At 39.4% G+C, this 20,000-nt stretch overlaps 3 protein-coding genes and 1 long non-coding RNA gene across 4 annotated transcripts in view; 2 read left to right on the forward strand and 2 right to left on the reverse strand.

Moving 5' to 3' along the window:
* Positions 1-20,000, reverse strand: part of LOC137967744 (uncharacterized) — a 138,409-nt gene that overhangs the window by 94,349 nt on the left and 24,060 nt on the right. Inside the window, exons 8-12 of the mRNA XM_068814299.1 lie at positions 19,207-19,620; positions 18,674-18,768; positions 7,447-7,545; positions 6,556-6,654; positions 6,132-6,230 (exon numbers count right to left, since the gene is read on the reverse strand). Of these exons, the coding sequence (XP_068670400.1) occupies positions 6,132-6,230; positions 6,556-6,654; positions 7,447-7,545; positions 18,674-18,768; positions 19,207-19,620 (806 nt within the window). The remainder of the gene's footprint in view (positions 1-6,131; positions 6,231-6,555; positions 6,655-7,446; positions 7,546-18,673; positions 18,769-19,206; positions 19,621-20,000) is intronic.
* The window catches only part of LOC137967759 (uncharacterized), a 416,483-nt gene that overhangs the window by 9,659 nt on the left and 386,824 nt on the right, over positions 1-20,000 (forward strand). The window lies entirely within an intron of this gene.
* Positions 13,530-14,883, forward strand: LOC137967416 (uncharacterized). The gene is made up of 3 exons (XM_068813943.1): positions 13,530-13,685; positions 13,783-13,868; positions 14,266-14,883. The coding sequence occupies exons 1-3, from the start codon at positions 13,530-13,532 to the stop codon at positions 14,696-14,698; spliced, it is 675 nt and encodes a 224-aa protein (XP_068670044.1). The 3' UTR covers positions 14,699-14,883.
* Positions 14,897-17,275, reverse strand: LOC137967417 (uncharacterized). Its single transcript, XM_068813944.1, has one exon. It carries the CDS (start codon positions 17,273-17,275, stop codon positions 14,897-14,899), a length of 2,379 nt encoding a protein of 792 aa, XP_068670045.1.

Consider the following 20,000-nt stretch of genomic DNA (forward strand, 5'->3'; position numbering starts at 1 on the left):
TTTAGAGCACCTCAGTCATGTTTTGTTGGATTCCCCTCAACGTTTCAAGTCTCTGATTTGGAAATTGACTCAGAGTATCGTAACAGACTTGTGAGTTACAAGCTTGTTAAAGAATACTAAATGATGAAACCAAGTTATCAAACGTTCGTAAAACGAACAAATTTCTCCGCCCATTGGACCTAAAATGTAAGTACCGTAACATTCATTCTAAATAAGTATAATTTGTTCATTTTTCGCTTTAACGTCTATTTCTTATTCAGGTATATATACTTGAAGGCGTTCTGAGGTAAACGTTTGGAGGAATTTGCTCAAAAAGTACGGAGAAGGGAGATTTACCCCGACGAAACTCATGGGAAACCTAAACGTCTAGCGACGCAATGATACGCTAGAGCAACGGCAAACAAAAAATTGAAAATTGAGACACGGTGCTGTTTCTTTGTCTTTAGCACCATATAGCACTAGAGCAGTATTGAGCAGCAGCACCCTTGACACATTGTTCGCAGATTGGGGAGAGATGTGATGGTGTCACGACTTGGGAAGGCCTAGTGAACATACAGACTGAAGGGAACAACAAAGAGAAAGGTATCCACATATCACACCATGTAAACGTGCATCAGTGTAGAGTGAGACGAATATTAACGGCAGACAGACAAATGGGCAGAAAATACTACAGCGCATTAAATGCATCTTTGTTCTCAAAGTTAAGGATCAACTTCACTCGGGTCTCAGAAGTTAATGAAATAGCATAAATCAATGCTACCTATACACTTTAAACAGTTCCCTTAAACGTTCAGAGTGGCTGTGCTGTTGATGTTTGTAACGTCTCCCTATTTGACTCAAAGGCGCATGGCCATTAAATGATCGAGGGGCAAAGCATTCCACACCATTTCGTTTCCAGAAATCACGCAGCTATTTGTGGCCCCTTATTCCAATGGATCGGTATGAGCGCTATTCAGTAGATGGTTAAGGTCTACTGTATCTGATGTTTGTTTCTTTGTGTCTATTGTTTTTTTCCTTCAACCAATCTAATATGTGTCTTTAGTATTCTATGTGTACCTGAAATAGTGCATAGGCCAAACCAAATTTCTCAGCTGGTTGATGTAGTACTTGTTTGAGGACGAAGCTCAGTACGACTTAGACGTTTCCGATGAATTTGAGATCAATTTATCCGCGAATATGACCATGCCTGTTTTTCAACCCACGAAATTAGTATTGTTTAAAAGAATGACAAAAACTCTCTTTCTTGGTAAAGTGATCATAAGTATGCTGATTTCGTGACCTAAATTCACATTAGCTTGCACCTTCTTGGTTTTTTTCCTTTTGCTTCTTTACTCATTTCCGGTTGTTGTGTAACTCTAGCTTGACTCCTCCTCGCGTGAAGATAACTCTTGTTGTTTCTTCATTAAGACCTTTTTGCTCGGCCATTTCTCTTCAGCCTTCCACACATCCTCGTCTTAGCTTTCCTCGCTGTCCCAAGGTAGTATAAACGTGTTGGGCTCGAAATCATGAACTGCTTTTATCAGCTGTGATAATTCTTTTCCTTTAGTGACCCGCCGCCGTCTGAGGGGAAATCTCCGCTGTCTTCGGGAACGTTTAATATCACGAGGGGTCTCTCCTCTGTTGTTCCTCAGGTTGATCTTGCATCCGGATTCAATCAACAATTGTGAAATGTCAGAAAATCCATAGAGAGCGCATACATGAAGAGGAGTATTCCCGTCCCAGTCTCCAATATTCGCATTCGCCTTGTTTTCAAGCAATAGCTTGACCAGAGGTACGTCTCTTTGGGTGACTGCTTTATGAAGAAGGGCTTCTCCGTTTTCGTCGCGAATATTCACATCCGCCTCGTTTTCAAGCAATAGCTTAACGAGAGGTGCTTCCTTTTGGGTGAATGCTTTATGAAGAGGGGTTCCTCCCGACCGGTTTAGAATATTCACCCTCGCCTGGTTTTCAAGCAAGAGCTTGACGAGAGGTACGTCCTTTCGGGTGACTGCTTTATGAAGAGGGGTTTCTCCCGACCAGTCTCGAATATTCACACCCGCCCCGTTTTCAAGCAATAGCTTGACGATAGGTACGTCCTTTTGGATGACTGCTTTATGAAGAGGGGTTTGTCGCGACCGGTCTTCAATATTCACACTCGCCCCATGTTTCAGTAATAGCCTGACGAGAGCTAGATCCTTTTTCTTGACTGCTCTATGAAGAGGGGTTTGTCCCCAACGGCTTCGAATATTCACACCCGCCTGGTGTTCAAGCAATAGCTCGACGAGAGGTACGTACTCTTGGGTGACTGCTTTATGAAGAGGAATTTGTCGCGACCGGTCTTCACTATTAACAGTCGCCTTGTTTTCCAGCAATAGCTTGACGAGAGCTAGATCCTTTTCCTTGACTGCTTTATGAAGAGGGGTTTCTCCCGATCCGTCTCGAATATTCACACCCGCCTTGTTTTCAAGCAATAGCTTGACGAGGGGTCCCTCCTTTTGGGTGACTGCTTTACCAAGAGGGGTTTCTCCCGATCGGTCTCGAATATTCACATCCGCCTTGTTTTCAAGCAATAGCTTGACGAGAGGTACGTCCTTTTGGGTGACTGCTTTATGAAGAGGGGTTTGTCGCGACCGGTCTTCAATATTCACATCCGCCTTGTTTTCAACCAATAGCTTGACGAGATGTACGTCCTTTTGCGTGACTGCGTTATAAAGAAGTGTTTCATTTGCCTTGCTTCTCAGTTTGGTGTGAAATCCAGCATGAATAAGCAACTGTGAAATGTTGAAGAAGCCTTGACGGACAGACAACAACAGCGGCGCATTTCCCTCATTGTCCTGAATATTCACATCAGCTCCATGCTCCAAAAGCAGTCCAGTGACCACATAATTATTGCTACAAGCTGCAAAAAGCAAAGGTCCCTCTTCATCTGGGAATGTTTGAGCATTTACGTCTGCCCCAAGATCAATCAGGGTCTTGATTAACACACCAGAGGACATCGGACTCGCCAACAGCAATGGCGTGATATTGCTCTTTGCAGCAACATTGACATCAATACCATCATTCAAAACGAGCTCAATCACCTTTTCAACATCGCCGCTCTTGGCGCACGAGTGCAGCTCACTTACTGTTTCGTCAATCTCAACCAATCTTTGGTACAGTTTTTCAGTATCAAAATGACCTGATTTTAACCAAGTAAGGCCTGACAGAATATCAACTGCTGATTTGCCGTGGAAAGTGGACGCGTTATTACTTATTGTTTGAGATTTCATCTCTTCCACAAAGTTCTCAAGACAGGTGCTTGCTTTATAAACACTGTCATAGTCTCCTTGTAACACAGCTGCCTGTAGTAGATTAAATCCTGAATGGCTGTCCGTCCGCAAAAAAGCCCTTTTTGTAAATGTCCTGAGACTTAGCTGCAACAAAACGTGTCAAAAATCAATTAATTTCGTAACGAAAGTATTACGCCATGGATAACGAGGCCCATAAAAGCCCCCTCTTCGTCCTTTGCGACATTTATGCATCTCAGTTGACCATTTCCATTTTAGTTAGAAAAATGGTTTGAGTTTAGTTGAAAGACCAGTTTACATTTTTCGTATTTAATTGACGTATTTACATTCGGCAAAACTAAACTGCAAGTGGCAGTGGCATAGAATGTAAATATTTTCTTATTGGTATGGAACGCATGTTTGCCCACTTGGCACGCAGTGTTGTTCCTGTAGCATCACACACATTACACAAACGTTATTTCAACACGGGTGTTTTAAATGGATTGAACCTTGAAAAAACTCGTCAATTTTTTCAAGTTTGGAGACAGTGTCTTCATTAAGCTGCCAAATATTAAATACAAATAGCTCTTTGTGCCATAAATATAATTCATATTTTGTCAGTGGGTTGTCAGGAATGTTGTATGTGCGAGTTAAACCACTAAAAGAGATTTAAGTCTTATTCGCACAAGCCACCTTAATTAAAGAGTTTTCAGTTGTTTTGATTCATTCAAGCTGACAAGTTGCTAACTCGTGTACAGTAGTACAATGGGGCCTTTGCAGCGGGCGATCACGTGGTACATACTGGAGAGCAAATTGCCCACTGGGACATCTAAAACAAAGAAAATTTAAATGAAGTTGCTTTGTTTTAGATATTCCTGTGTGCAACTTGCTCTCCAATATGGCGGCTTTTGTACCATGTGATCGGCAGCTGTAAAGGGCACATTTGCTAACCAGAAGTGTAGTCTTGTTAACAGTTTGCCAAATACGGAGGCAGTTATAGAAGCAAGTGTGTAGACAATTTTACTGAATCGTTTCTTGTGATTTTTCTATTCATTTTCTGCTATGGTAAGGCCGAGCATTAACAAACCTTTTACTTTACATTTTAGATCGAATTTGTTGTAATTTATTAAAATACGATTCTGATCTTCTTATTTGGCGTCTTTCGTCAACGGAACGAGGATTTTTAACTGTTACAGATAATGTACCGTGTTAAGGTTGGACTGTTGTAATGTACTCATCTCAGCTCTCAAACTTTCAAAAGTTTATTTTTTACTAACTTAAGGCTTTTCTGTTGATTAAAATGCACCTAAACTCAAACATTTTTCGTTCCTTATATGAATCTCCCTTTTCATCTTAATTCATAATTCAATCTGAATTTCGTCGCTCTTGTATTTCATTTATAGTCGTAAGTTAGGGAGGGAGCTCATAGTAATAAGCCCTAATGTTTTCTTTCCTCGCCAGGAAAAAGATCTGTTTTATTTTGTGTAATAAATGTTACGTCAGATCCTTAACTTTATACATATATGCGATGTATTTAAAAATGATATTTCTGACAGTTGTAGCCTGCGAAATTGGCAGAAATAGATATTTTGCTGGCACGGACCAGAGGACTGGGTCTGGTTGTCTGGTGGGGATTATGAGTATTTCGTCGTTATGAGTAGTGAACCGTTAGGGCTGTGAATCAGTCTAGGTTCAGCTTTCTTCGCCAACCTTTTTGTTATAACTTTTCCCCTTAGCCTCCATAGTGTAGTGGTGGCACTTCCACAGGGTTTGGAGAATACATTCCCACATTCCCGCAGGGTTTTGGGTTTTCGTATCGGGCAGGTGCCCAGTGTATCTTTCCTTCAATAAGTTTTAAGTAGATCAGTACCATCAAGTATGATAACATATTGTTATGTGGGAGCGGAGTTTGTGTGCATATGGCAAACAAAATTAACCCGGCTTGTGGCGCTTGCTGTCCTACATGCCCAAGTATCTACACACTTGGGTTGTGATTCAGTTAGTTGTGTTTTGTCTGATTGGGTAGTGAAGTCAAAATTTGCCTTTTCTTTCTTTCCTTTTTTTTCTGGCAAATAAATAAATGAAATGAATAAAAATGAAATTGTCAGCATTGTTACCCAGAATTTCGCTTTTTTCTGTGCCGTACAAGCCATGTAAACTTGGTAGAACTAGCAGTAATTGGGGCTCATGACCGTGATGTGAGAGGCATGGGTCTATTCTTGATTTTACGTCACAAACTGCTTTGCATTCCTGTTGCACTGTAAAGCAGTAGTTTGGGATGGAAAATCGTGAATAGACCCATGCCTCTGACATCACGGTCGTGGGTCTTAATACTGCTAGTTTTAATAACCTCGCGCATCTTGTCCGGCAGATGAGAAGCGAAATTTTGACGTAAGAATAAAACATGTTTGCTTTTGGCGGCAAAGGAAAATGGTTGCCAAAACATTTTTTACATGTAGGTGCACTTTAAGGTTCTTTTATCTTGTAATCACCTCTCTCTCCCCCAGAGGTTGGTGCGCCTTAGTTTTGTACGTTATTTAGACAGCATTAAACACTCAGGCTCTCAGCTTGAGCTGCACACTCATTCATGTTTACGAGTTGTGAATATAGATAGGAAACGTCTCTTACATCTAATACGCCCTACACTGACAATAAAGCCGGACGATAAAAATGCTCCAGTAGAATAGGCAAAGCACATTTATGGAATTTAGCGCACTAAATTTAGTGAGGCTCACTTGGCATGGCTTGCCCTACACCAACCCACCCCCCTAAAAAAAACCACAACAACAAAGGTCAAGACAGTAAATTAATTCCTTGCAAAATTAACGTTATTTTCTTATTGCCTAAAGCATTTCTCGCAAGTTGGACAAATTTTAAATAACTTACTGGTTGCTGAAGACTTGGTTTTGCACCATGGTCCAGGAGCAGCTGAATTATGGACTGACGATTGTGGCGTTCAGCTTTCTGCAGAGGAGTGAACTGGAACTAAAGAAGAGAAAGAGAAGTTAGATCGTCACTTGAATGGCTTTATTCATTCTTGTCTTTCTCTTAATAATTATTTTATGCATTTGCATTATTTGAAAACTGCAGTGGCAGGGTTCACTCGATACTATAAATATTCTTCATTCCTTGTAGACTCACTAAATATGCTCACATCTGTAAGTTGACTGCTGCTAATGATCATTAATACGACAGCAATTTTTATACTTAAAATGACGTTCTTATGTGTCATTGTGGCACTTAGTGAACAGTAGTAGCAGTAGACTAAGAGGAACATCAACTGGGAGTCAACTCTTCTCTTCCCTCTTACCCTGTCTAAGGCATTGACATCTGCATTATGATCTAGCAAGAGCTTGACAACAGATTCATGTCCATACCAACAGGCAAGGTGCAGCGGTGTTAACAAAAACTGGGGAAAGAAAAAAATATAAAACCAAGATATAAATTCTGGTGTTCAGCACTGCCTGAATGTGATACACAGCAACATTGCTAAGAGAAAGCAATTTGGGCTTCACCCACATTCACTTTGTTATGATCTCACTAGCAAACTGGTGTAAAAAATAAAGGAATATGATCAGGCCCATGGATTGTAAGTTTTAATACTGCCAAGTGTTGCCCTTTTTGACCGTCTTTTAATGAATACATGTATGTATGTTCTAACCATGCACAAAGGGCTAAGCAAACTTGGCCTAGATAGTATATCAGGGTTCGTGCTGGATTTTGTCTATAAAATTCCAGGAGTATACAAGGAGTTTTCAAGAATCAGAAATTGAGTTTCAAGGAGTCCTTATAAGACGATTTCTATGCCATACATAGTGTTTCAGTGTTTTCTTTGCTCAAAAAGCCTACCTTAATATTCCTTACCACAGCCTGCAAGTAAAGTGCACGCACGGGCATTTTATTTTGTGGTTTTAATGTTTCCCTAATACTCAGTTTTGGGCTCCATTTTTGTCATATCTTTTTAACTTAGCATGATGCAATTCTCAACAATTTTCACCCAAGCAAAAATCCAAGATGTTTTCAAGCAGTTTTCCACAAAATCCTTTTTTTCAAGGGCTTTTCAAGCGCCCTTGAAGTCCAAAATTAAATTCCAGGGATTTTCAAGGACTTCAAGGAGTAGCACGAACCCTGTATATTTATTCAGTGAGTTATGCAGAAATTTAACTGAAAATAAGATACTAATACAAATCTCTTGAAAAACCTGATCTCTTTCATCAACATTTGCACCATTCTTCAGGTGCGTGTTGACCTCCTCATATTGTCCATTGATTGACGCTCTATGAAGAGCACTTCGAGGTACCTAGTGAAACAAAATGTAGAAAATGAACACAGTGTTATCTCTCGTCCAAACAGTGGACGCCTGTGGAACCTTCATTTGGAGTCTGTAAAAGAGATAGCCCACAATGTGGGGAACAAAAAACACTGTAGGAAACAAAGTTTCAAAGTCTTGCGGTTAAGTACCAGGTAACTGACTTGCACTATTGTTTTGTAAAATATTCCTGCAATGTACATTAATTTTTCAACATGACTATGTGGTAAAGGTCGACGGGTGCCAGTTTAGAATTTCAAGCCCTCAGACAGTGCCAATGAAAAAAATAGAAGCACTGTCTTGATAAAGATCAGAAAAAACAGCTTGGACTACTTAATAAACAACAGAATTAAGAACAAGAAAATAATGCATTAATCAATCGATGCGTCTATGGTCTCCCTTGTAACAGGATTAAAACAATGAACTTTTTACTTTTACGCTGTTGTGGGAGTCTGCAATGAAGGGACTGATCTCCTCCACACACTAGTATTCTTAAGTTTCAGTTTGGGGCTGAGGATTTGAACACCGCCAAAGGTAATGTGACTATAAGGTGATTACATTCCTGGTAAAAATCCACCTTGTTTACAGACCATTCTAAATTATTTTGATTCACTTAAGAAAATAATGCCTATCACACGTGCATGTGGCCTCTCTTTATTACTGGTAGAACCTGACACCAACACTTATGAAAACACTACAATCCACTCCCCTTATCAGACGTGAAGGAGCACTTTGGAATAAAAACACACCCCTCCCCCCCCCCCCCCCCCCCCAAAAAAAAAAAAGAAAAATTCACAATGTCAATTGTGAAGTCAATTTCAAGTTATTGTGCCAAAACGTTGCAGTGTGCTAATTTACATTCTCCTGTACTTTCATTTTTCCCCCAAAAAAGTTTGAAAATTCAACTGGGTTGAAAGATGGTCGTGCCAATGGCAAACAATTATTTCTGTCTAATTTAGGAGAAAATCCAGTAGATGATAGGCTTTTTGAACATAATGTCGTTTAGAGAGGGGAGGGTTGAGGGAGAACTACAGCCCCTGCTGCTTCTCCTGGTCCACTACTTTCAGTTTTCTATTTTCACCAATGAAGGATCTCTTGTACAACTCATTCAGGTCTTCCTCAGCTTTGTCATTAAGTTATCATTGTCCGCCTAAGAGCTTCATGCCAAGACATTTACAGTTATCATCAAAGAGGAGCGAATGATATACAACGTATTCAAAAATGGCGGACGCGCGGAACGACCTAGGTTCTGATACATGAAAGTGAGGTTTGGTAGGCCTTATTTCGGTGTGAAAAATTTTAGTAGCGGCTGTCAGCAGATTTATGTTATACGGTATTCCGGTCTTATCATAGCCTGTTCCAGGCTCTCAGATAGTCGAGAAAACGAAAAGAATTGCGTGTGAAAAGCGAGTGGGGGCTCGACCCAAGCCCCCACTCGCTTTTCACTCGCAGTTCTTTTCGTTTTCTCGACTACCGGAGAGCCTGGAACAGGCTAGTCTTATCAGAGCTAAATCCTCCTAAAATGGCGTCCTCAAGTAGTGGAGTGAATGACTCAGTTATTCTTACCGAAGATGACATTCCCGGAGCCTCGTTAGCTGGGCTAAATCCTTCTTCGCTGAAGAATGAAGAGTTGCGGTTTTGGTTGCGCGATGCGGTGTCTTGGGGATTCCCTTAAACTTAAAACAAAACCTTTGCTTGTAAAACGGTAATCACAAGGCTTTGTTTTTTAATAGTAGTTTAACAGCTGATGTTTTTCAAGGTTTATCAGTTACCCTTTTTCAAAAAATGCGTTTTGCGGGGTGGAGGAATACCTGAAAAGTGGACGCGATCAAATGGTGATAGATCCTGATCCGGACAAAATTTACACCAAAAGAAAAAAGAGGATTATCACCATGTTCCTTTCAATACGAGACTTACTTAACTCCCACATATTAATATCCATTTCAACACAAATAAGCTTACTGTGTACATGCGCCCTGGTTCATTTTTCCAAACAAAATATTGTTTGTTGTCTGACATTGATATCATCTGGTAAAACATCGAATTCATACAAAGCCCTCATCATTTTCAAATTAGGAAATCCTGTGCAATAGGTAATAAGGGAATCATTTTTTGAAATATTCTCGAAGCAAAACAATCGCCACTCGAGTGCCCTGAATTTTTTCTCAAGGTCAGAGATTTTCTCATTCAACAGGGAAACCTGTGAGTCAATGTGAGTGAATGAAGGCATCCTTTCTAGAGATTTTCCCCAGCCATTATTTGGGTATTTCACGTTGGGTGATGACGAAGGAGTGCAGCTCATAACATTGATTTTCATAATCCTATTTTTTCTTTTGGTGTAAATGTTGTCAGGATCAGGATCTATCACCATTTGATCGCGTCCACTTTTCACGTATTGCTCCACCCCGCAAAGCGCATTTTTTAAAAAAGGGTAACTGATAAACCTTGAAAACATCAACTGTTAAACTACTACTAAAGACTTGTGATTACCGTTTTAAAAAAAAATGGTTTCGTTTTTATGGGAATCCCCACGACACCGCATCGCGCAACCAAATCCGCAACTCTTCATTCTTCAGCGAAGAAGGATTTACCCCAGCTAACGAGGCTCCGGGAATGTCGTCTTCGGTAAGAATAACTGAGTCATTCACTGCACTACTTGGGCACGCCATTTTATAACGATTTAGCTCTGATAAGACCGGAATATCGTATGACATAAATCTGCTGACAGCCGCTACTAAGATTTTCCACACTGAAATGAGGCCTACCAAACCTCGCTTTCTTGTATAAGAACCTAGGTCGTTCCGCGTGTCCGACATTTTTGAATACGGTGTATGTCATCAATAAATCGATCAATCAACAAACAAATAAACAAACAAACAAACAAACAAATGCATATAATTGGGATTCCAAAGTTACGTCTTAGGGAAAACCATGCAGGGTCCAGTTGTTTCAAGCCAGGATCAGTGGAAACAGTTTCTTTCAGTTTATTTACCGATCAAAAATCTTTCCACAAGATTCTTAGCCTTCAATTTTGAATTACACTTCAGCGTAAGATTAGATTATTAAAGGCTTTTTTGAAGGGCAAAATTCAAAACATGGTTGGTATTTAATCCCAAGTTAGTGTTGATAGGCTTTTGAACAACTGGGCACAGATGTAACAGAAAAAATTAATTTGGATGACTTATCATCCATTCCAGCCCCTTGTCTTCTGCTAAATAAATAGGATGTGAAGAACGCTAACAAGGAACCTTCAATACCAATTACTTCAAGGTGAATAGAATTTTTCATCAAGATATAGAACCTAAGATGTTGGAAGAATCAAGAATATCACTAACAAATCTGGACTAACTGAAGTCTTTGCTCGTGTTACGTACTCCAAACCGTCGAACAGTAGAACAATTTCCTCACATACAAGAGCTTTGTTTTATCGGAGTTGATGAGGAGCGAATTTCTACAACACCAAGTCGGTATTTCCTTGAGATCTTCGTTTACAGCAGAGATAGCATCGTGAAGGTTGCTGGAGAGGAACCCGAGGAAGAGTTTGGTGTCATCTACATAGCCGAGTGGTTTGAAATGTTTTATACAATGTAAACAACACTGGGCGGTACCGCAATCATTAAGGGTAAGGAGTTGGACAAGGTATTCTGAAACTTAACTACTTGTTCGCGTTGTGATAAGTAGCTTTCAAACCTGGCGCACGCAGATTAACATTAACTCATGCCGGATGCCATCAAAAGCTTTGAACATGTCCAATAGAACAATAACAGATATCTTCTTTTGATCCATGTTACTAAGTAGTTCGTCAGTAAAGTAAAGAAGCGCTTATTCGGTTGAGTGGAATTTTCTACTTCCACTTTGCAGGTGATGTACAATATTGTTTAAGTCGAGGAAATTCACGAACTGTGAATGAGCTGCCCTTTCACATACTTTAGATAAAATAGGGCTCCTCACTGTCCCCTGATTTAAGAAGGAATTGGAAAAACTTCTGCTATCTTCCAAGGAAGTGGAAAACTGTTCGAAGAAAAGGAATTGTTGAGAAGACTAGTTATAATGGGAGCAATTTTGGCATTAACTTTGTCACAACCGGGAGCTTTGTTTGACGGTAGACTCTTAACAATCCTGTTCACATCACCCATAGTGATGGATTGAAACGTAAATAAGTTAGCATTGTCTTGACCGGAGCTGGATCAGATTCACACGGATGAATTCCCTCCGTGTCTTGAATGTCGAGATTGTGTTCCTTGACAAGACTCGTTGTTTTCAAAGCTGTCACTTTTCCAAAAATGCATAAAATTCATTGAAATTATTTGCTAGGAGAAGTGGATTTCAACAGTGGCTAATCGAGCATTCTTCCTTGAAATACAACGATTAAGAATTTTCCAAATCGAATTGGAATTTCGGATTTCAGAGCGAACGTGTTTTTTTTCGGCAAGTCTGATTTAACGTTTAACTTCCAAGCAACAGGACAAACGAATGTGGGAGCAAGGTTAAGGTAAAGGTACACCTTATTTAACGTCGGGAATTCCTTTACTCTCTAGAGAGTATTCTCCAGGAAGCTGACGGTACGCTCATTTTACCCCCTCTTTCTATCAGTGCACCGTTTTAAGGGTATTTAAAGCTACTTAGGCTACACTGAAAGGAAAGAAGTCGCAACCAAGGATGTGAGATCCGGGGATCGAACTCGGGACCTCTTGCACCAAGGCCGAACACTAACCAACTGTGCCACCCTTGCTCCTTGCTGCATGAAAGCCGTGACACTACAGGTTCTTTCAAATTATGGTGAACTTTATTGTACTTTATGAATAAAGAGATCAATTTGTTGTCTTTCCTTGAGAGTTTCATGCAGATAACTAATGATCAGAGGTACTTTCCTCAACTGAAATATAGTTGGTTTATGTCAAGACTTAATATAGGAAAGACAAATTTGAACTGCGGAAAAAATCAAGTCAAGATGTAGAGCAGTAACAAAAGGAGAGCCTGAAAAACCCAGACAGGATTGAAACCCATGACCTCTGGGATACTGGTGCAGTCCTACACACTGTACATTCAAGTTTTAAAGAAAACTGGAAGCTCCCAAAAAACAAAACTTCAGAGATCTCGACGCCCCAGGACGAGTAAGCTTGTCACTGAGTTGTTGTTGACCACGCTGGAACAGTGTCTGAATCTTTTCGTAATCTTTTCACCATAGCTGCCTCCACATTACCATCAAAACTACTCGTGAGTTCTTGTTTCAAGTCAAAGAAGTTTTTCTCTAACTTCTCGAGTTTAAGAAGGCGTTTATGACATGGGTTTGTACACACAAACAAGTCATTCTCGGAGTAGACGTTGACGTCGAGGGATACCGTGGAATTAATTAACTTCGGAAGATCGTGAGCTGTTTTCCCAAATACTTGTATCCTTTCTTTGACAGGAGGAGTACTGCCACAGTCATATATAACACCGAAGGTCACCATTGACAAGCTTTTTTGTTGTATTAACCTCCATACGAAACCAATAAACACAACATTTTAAACATCGAATACCTTGAAGAGTTTTCGCGCGTAAATTTCTAACCATTTTATACGCTGCTTTACAATTGGCTACCTTGTAACAATAGCTCGAGTCTGATTGGATATTCTCACACAATGGGAATGACAATTCAGTACCCTTTTGGGAAGAATCATGCACATGCCTATTCATGATTTTTTATGGCAGTCAATGCATAACATCGTTGTTACAGTACCCTCATATACAAAACTCAAATTAAGCAGCTATTAAGGCCAGTTGAGATGTCTGCATGCTTGCCAGGATAAAAACAAACGTCTGTTTTTGTTTTGTTTGTTGTTTTCTCCTTTTTTATCATTCTTTTGTATTTTTAACATCAATGTGCCTATTGCTGTTCCGATGTACACCCATGGTTTTTAGAAATCATTAGGCTCGATCATAACCAGAAATCCTAGACAGTAAGCGGCTTGCCTCGCGGGCGCGGATTCAAAATGGCGGCCAGATCGAGTAAAAGAGTAAGTAAGGGATTTTACAGGGATTTAAACTATGTCAGCACTGCAGATTTTTTAAAGACTCGACCAGCGACAAAGACAGGCCCTTTTTTTCAAGTGGAAAGGGTTCTGAGTCAGCGCAAGTTAAAAGGAAAGGTAAATAATTTATTTATCGTTCTCTTGATGCACGATGTCTTCCGATAAAATATTTTAGTTAGGAATTAATGTTCATCTGCAAATAAATCCTTTGTAGAACGAGTATCTTATTCGATGGAAAGGCTACAGCTCGTTGGCCGACTCTTGGGAAACAGAGGAAAATCTTAATGAAGCCGCTCTGAGGTAGGACGTACAGCCATGAATATGTACACAAACTAAAAATATATATTTTTTATGTAACATGACCTTCAATACAAAATGATCACTGTTACCAAAAGACAGCAAACAGATCATTTAAAATTATTTACATTTTCATGATCTAGGTTATTTTCTATCTCGCCTGTACCGAAAATTAAACTAATATTTTTACTTCAATTGATTTTCACTGATTTTGACATGAACTTTGTTCTGATCACAATATTAAGACAAGGACTGAAATGGAAACTAGGTCCTTTTTTAGATGTTAGGGTTTTCCAGTTTATGATTTAGGCAATTTTCCCACTATATTTATGAGAATGTGATAAACTTTACACTGCATTTTATGTTGAATAACAATTAATGTTGCATAATTTTTTTTCAGGTCATTTAAAGCTTCCAAACCCTCTGAAGAGAGAATGCAGGAAGCTTCTGATTCACTTGCTTTTGCAATTCTCCAGCATCTCAAAAGTAAACACCAGACTGCCTCTGCCAACACAGTGGTAGAGATTGGGCATGATATTTTTAACTATATCTTTAAAGGGAAAGGAAGACCTAGTAGGAAGGCAGGTTGCATCTTGTTGGACAAAGAGGACTTCAGTAGATGCAAGTTTTATAAAGAATGCAATGACTGGGATCAGTACATCGACAGCCTTGGAGATGGCACAAAAATTTTGTTTCCAGTGCGAGCAAAGACATTTTTGAGTTGGGCACCAAAAACACATGTAGTTTCTAATGGAAAGATTGTACCCAAACCAAGGTATCATCTTCAAAAAGTGAGTTTGAGCTTTAATAAGACTGCAGTTTCATTTGTGTGATTAATTATAATTTTTAGATTAAAGTTTTTGCTCACTTTTTGAAATGTTACCCTGGCGAGGGTAGCATCTCAGATATTGTTTATATTTGGATGAATAAAATGTCTGAAGGACACATTTCGAACAATTGTATTGCATTAAATCAGTCATCAGAGATAAAAGTTTTTGCAGAATCAACATGGTAACTGCTAAAAATGTTTCCTAGTGTTTTTTCTTTTGTTTTGTTTGATTTCCCTTTCCTTTCCTCTTTCCCTTTTTCGAACCCCCCATTTGCGTTTGCCTTTTACTTGCTGGCCCTGTATGATCATTGGTATATTGTGCTTGAGGGTCTTCATTCTCTGCTTGTGATGTTGATGCAACTGGTGAACCCTCAGCACCCATGTCAGACTCGTTTCCCTCAGGCCATCTCTTTCTACCAGCAAGTTTTGCACGGATTTCTTGTTCCCAATACTGATTGTTGTGTTTAGTATAGTTTCTACTAATACGTTCTCTTTCTCTCAGTAACCATTGCCTGTTCTCAATTCTAAGGATGTCTCCAACAGAGTCGTAGTGGTTTGATTTTCGCAGCACTACATTCCTTGCTGTGTCATTGTTCTTTTCAACTCCCTGACCCGTGAATATTTTTAATGATTTGTGTGTGTGGAGGAAAAAGGGAACATGAGCAAAAAGTATATGCATGTATGGGGTGATTCTTTTCCTTGCATACCCAATCCTCTTTGCTCTAAGAGAGAGAAATGTTTCTAGCCAGCCTCTTGCCTTGTTCCAGAAAGTGTCAGCTGATTTTTCAGATGACCAAGCATTTATTTCTTCATATAGACTTCTGAAATCTTCCCACACTTTGGAAACTTCATGGCAGGTATTTTGTCTCAACACTCTGGGAAGCTTTTCTGGTAGGGAGGAGAGAATTTTCTTCTTGTCATTTCCAAAAAGACTCGTGAATTCATACTTTCCAGTGCCCTTATTATCAGCCGGATTCCTAAGTTCCCAAACATCAAAACCCACTCCACAGGACCTGATCTCACTCACAAGCTTTTTCAAATGGAGCCCTTGTGGCTGTTTAGAAGTTTTTTCAAAGTCATTTTCTTTATCCCAATCAATTACTTCTGTTATAATGTTATCCAGCATTATGTCCATTACACGAAGCAGCAAGTGTAATTCATCAGCAATGACATGGTCAAGGTCTATATTTAACAGTGGCTCCTTCACACAGCAGTAATCAGCTTTTCCTTCTTTCACAAGTTCCTTAATTTCCATCAGTGTTCTCATCATTGGTGGTGTATTAAAGTGCTTAAAATGTTTGTGTGTTTGCCACCTTTTGTCTTTGTGTACTTTGCACCACAGGCAGGCATATAAAGATGTGGCTCCCTTAAGTCCCATGACTGTAAGCAAAAATTTGTAGTCCCCCCCCAAGAAAAATTCAAGCTTCACTTCTTGACCATCAACAGTAATTGCACCTTGTTCAATAAAAGAATTGATTTCTGAAAAGACATTCTTAAAGGAGACCTGTAAAGTTTCATACTTTTCAGTACCATTCACAACACCAATGGTATGATTTCCTTTAGCACCAATGACTTCCTCTTTTTTTTGGAGCAGTGCACATGAAAGTAGGACATAATTAGATTTCTGTGTCATTTTAGCACCATCCCCACTGATTTTTATTTTGAGTGTCTCATTATCAAAATTAAAGTCTGGATTTTCCTCCTTAAATGCTGAAATCTGCTGCAAGAGAAGTGATTCAAATGACACTTGTGCACCCTCAAATGTTCCAGGTGTAGGAGTCACATGGCAAAGTTTGTTAAAATTATTTTTGGATTGTTTTATGAGATAAGACCTTGGAAGACCATTTTCAATCATGCTAACTTCATGGTAAAACTCATCACTGACACAAACTTTATCCAATAAGTACAGAATTAGCTCAACTCTTGACATTTCACTATCAGTTATTTCATTCTGGGAAGTTGAATGTTCCCCTAGCTCATTTGTTTTGGTTTCAGCATTTACTTCATGGGTTTTCCCAGTTTTTGCTTCTTTCACTTTCAATGATTCGAGCTTAAGGCCAAATGCTTTAGCAAACCACATAGCTGTCTCAGCTCTGGTCAAGAAAGCTTTCAGTGTGCGTTGTTTGTTTTTAGTCTCAGAAATATCTTTCCCTTTGTAAGCAAGTCCCTCTTCTTTCTCGAGGAATTTAATGTATTCTTCCAGTTCATTGTTAGCACTTTTAATATCATTTATTTCATTGCCCATGGAGTTGATAGTTTCCTTCATTTCATCAATAAGGATTTTCCTCTCTGCCTCTAAGTTCACCTGGGCTGCTCTCCATTCTTCTAAATCATTCCTTAGAGATTTTATCTCATCTTCAGTCTCTTGGCATGAGGCTAATTGGTCTTCAAATAAATGAAATTTCAATGTTTTTTGATCCAGTTTCTCCCAGTTTCTTTGACCCCTGTTTGTGCGATACTGCGATAAAACAGTTCCTGCTCTTTTTTCAAACTGTTCATGTACATTGTTGCGTATGTTCATGTCATCCTTAATTACAAAGGCATGAGCAGGTGCTGACATGTCAATTAAATCTGGGTACATAAGCTTCCTTTTCTCGTCAACAAAGTAACATTTTGGCTTCTGGCTGTTCCTGGCATACAAGTACCCCTGAAGGCCTCTATACTCCCAGATAAACTTCATATTACCATAGAGGTTTCCAGTCTCTGTGGAAGAAAAAGACAAATAAACTACAAGTTCATCCCTAAAAGCCTGTTTCGTGGTCGCCCACTCATCAGGGGATACACTTATGTGCATTATGTGTATTGAGCACTATTTTAACAGTGTTGGCAGCCTTATTATTCTTCTTATTATTATTATTATTATTATTATCATTTATATATAAATTAATTGACCTTTTATTTTCTTTTATCTTCAAGATATTGCTCTCAGCATTAATTTATATGTGAAAATTTAAACTAAAAATATAGAAAAAGTTCCTCAAGCAGACACAATATAAAAAGAAAACCACTCACCTTCTTCAGCTTGATAGGAGGAGGAGTCATGGTCATCTCCTTGGAACTTTTGTTGCTCTTTCACAAGATAGTACCATTCTTTTATGTGGAATAGTATAAGCAAATTGTTAGAGCTATCTGCCTCGCTTGTTTGCTTTTAAAAGCATACTGCAACGGTGACTCCACGACGTTAATTTTCCAAGGTTGAAATGATTTACTTGGTGTTGTATCAGACATGGCTTAAATTTTTTTCCCTCGTTTCTTCCCGCTTCTCGGAGGGCTTCTTCCCGCTTTTTTTCAAAATTTGGTCAGCTCTTATGTTCAGCGGCGTCCCTATTGTAACAGGGAATGCAACTGACCAAAAAAAACCAGCTAAAAACAAAATGGCTTCCAAAGTGGAACGAAAACAAACCGGTTCTCGGAGCATTTTTGCTTCACTAATGGCTCCAACCTGGCGTATGCCTCATTCAAAAAAATCCTGCTTTTCGGTCAAAAAAGGCACTGCCTTAGTGGACGTTTTTTTTTCGGGAGAAAAATACTCCTTTTGGTAGTTAAACATCACATCTTTTGAATGAGAAGCTGGGGAAACGTATCGGAGAAACTATTTTCTCTCTGCAGACGAAGGGAGGCATGAAGGTCAACACTACTTTAAGAGGTTAGTAAGAGGATATTGTGTATATTTATGACTCTACTTCGATCAAAAAAGGCACTGCCTAGAATAATTTTATTTTGACGTTTCCTTCGATTGAAGTGCTGTTCGATCGTTGCTTTATCGATTTTTGAGCTGGGGAAAGTTACATTCTCGGCGACAAGGACAAAAAATGCAATAGTTTATAATTTCCCCCTCATTCTCTTTATGATCTGCCGCCATATTTAATCCGTATAAGTGTCCTTTGCGCATGCTTGCAGCTGAGGAGGCAGCCATGTTGTATTGAATTTCTGGCTATGCTTTACTGCTTCCCATTTGCAAATAATGCAAGAAACGTACCACGCTGTAATCTGCAGATGTGTCCAGCCCACTTGCTCCGGATCCTTGATGCAGTACACCTTCTTGAGAGGATAAGCAAGCATGGTCTGCTTCTCCTAAAAACGAAGACATGTCAACAATTGGATTAAAGAGAGTTGGTCGTTAACTTTTTAATTGTTATTTCTTATGTTGTTTATGTACACAAAAGTGAAAGTGAAAGTGTGCAGCTTGAGTACAGTTTTATCGAAACATGAACTCTAGCAAGAGAAACAAGTATACAGGTGTAGTGCAGACTTTTCTGGCATGAGGAAATTAATTGCCGTTAAGGATAACAAAAGCACTATCCAGCTACCTTTTCTCTTGACCAGCTTTACAGTTTATCAGCACTAATGCATTACAAATTTCAAGTTGTAGAAAAAGACTGTACATGGTAGATTATAATACGGCAAGAAGGGCCGCAAGGTCCAGCTGCTACTAGTACAGGGTACCTACTTCCCATGCATAACCCAGAACCTCTTTTGATTGTTTCATCAAATACCTATCTAATCAAGCACCTGAAATTTTCAGAAGAGCTTTCCTGGAGATCAAGTAGTTTTCCTCTTTTATGGTTGTTTTCAGGCTTATTGCCTCCAGGCCGAGTTTCCGCTTCATTTCATCGGTTACAAGGTACTGCTCAGCCATGCTATTGAGGTGACCAGAGAGATAGTCATTCCACAGATGTTCAAGACCTTTTAAGGTTTGGCAATCCACAGTGACTTCAAGAGAGCCCACGCCGACAGACGCTAAAGAATGCTGGTAGCCACTTTCTAAAAGTTTAATGATAAAGGCTACCACTGCATTTAGATTATCCGAGGAATTTTTACGGAATTTCTCAAAGTTTTGGATTGACTGAGCTAACAGTTTATAGACTTCTTCCTGTTGTTCTTTCTCCAGACTTGGTGCACTGATTAGGATCTTGAGAAGCTTGTCTGAAAATAAAAAGGCAGATATTATCAATCAGACCCTTACAAACAGGAGCCAAGACTCAATATTTGAGTGTTGTTTTAATTAAGTTATCTTATCCACAGCTTCTACATTGGCATAAACGTGATCCAATAGGGCTAGGGATGGTTTTGTGTACTGGCTGTTTTACCATCCGTGTACGGGAACACCGTTCGTAGGCGAAAGAATAATTTCTACGCTTTTAACTTGGTAGACTCTGTTGACCCGAGTAAATGAAATTGTCTTCTTGTGTTGTTGTACTTGTTGGTTCGCTAGAAGGGTTTTTTGCGCCGTCTAGGATGTCCATAACGAATTTTCCCTTCTTTAAGCGACAATCCGTTTGTGTTTGAAAATCCCAGCAAGACCC

The sequence above is a fragment of the Montipora foliosa genome, chromosome 8, assembly GCF_036669935.1.
Source record: "Montipora foliosa isolate CH-2021 chromosome 8, ASM3666993v2, whole genome shotgun sequence".
In the NCBI taxonomy this organism is placed as follows: domain Eukaryota; kingdom Metazoa; phylum Cnidaria; class Anthozoa; order Scleractinia; family Acroporidae; genus Montipora; species Montipora foliosa.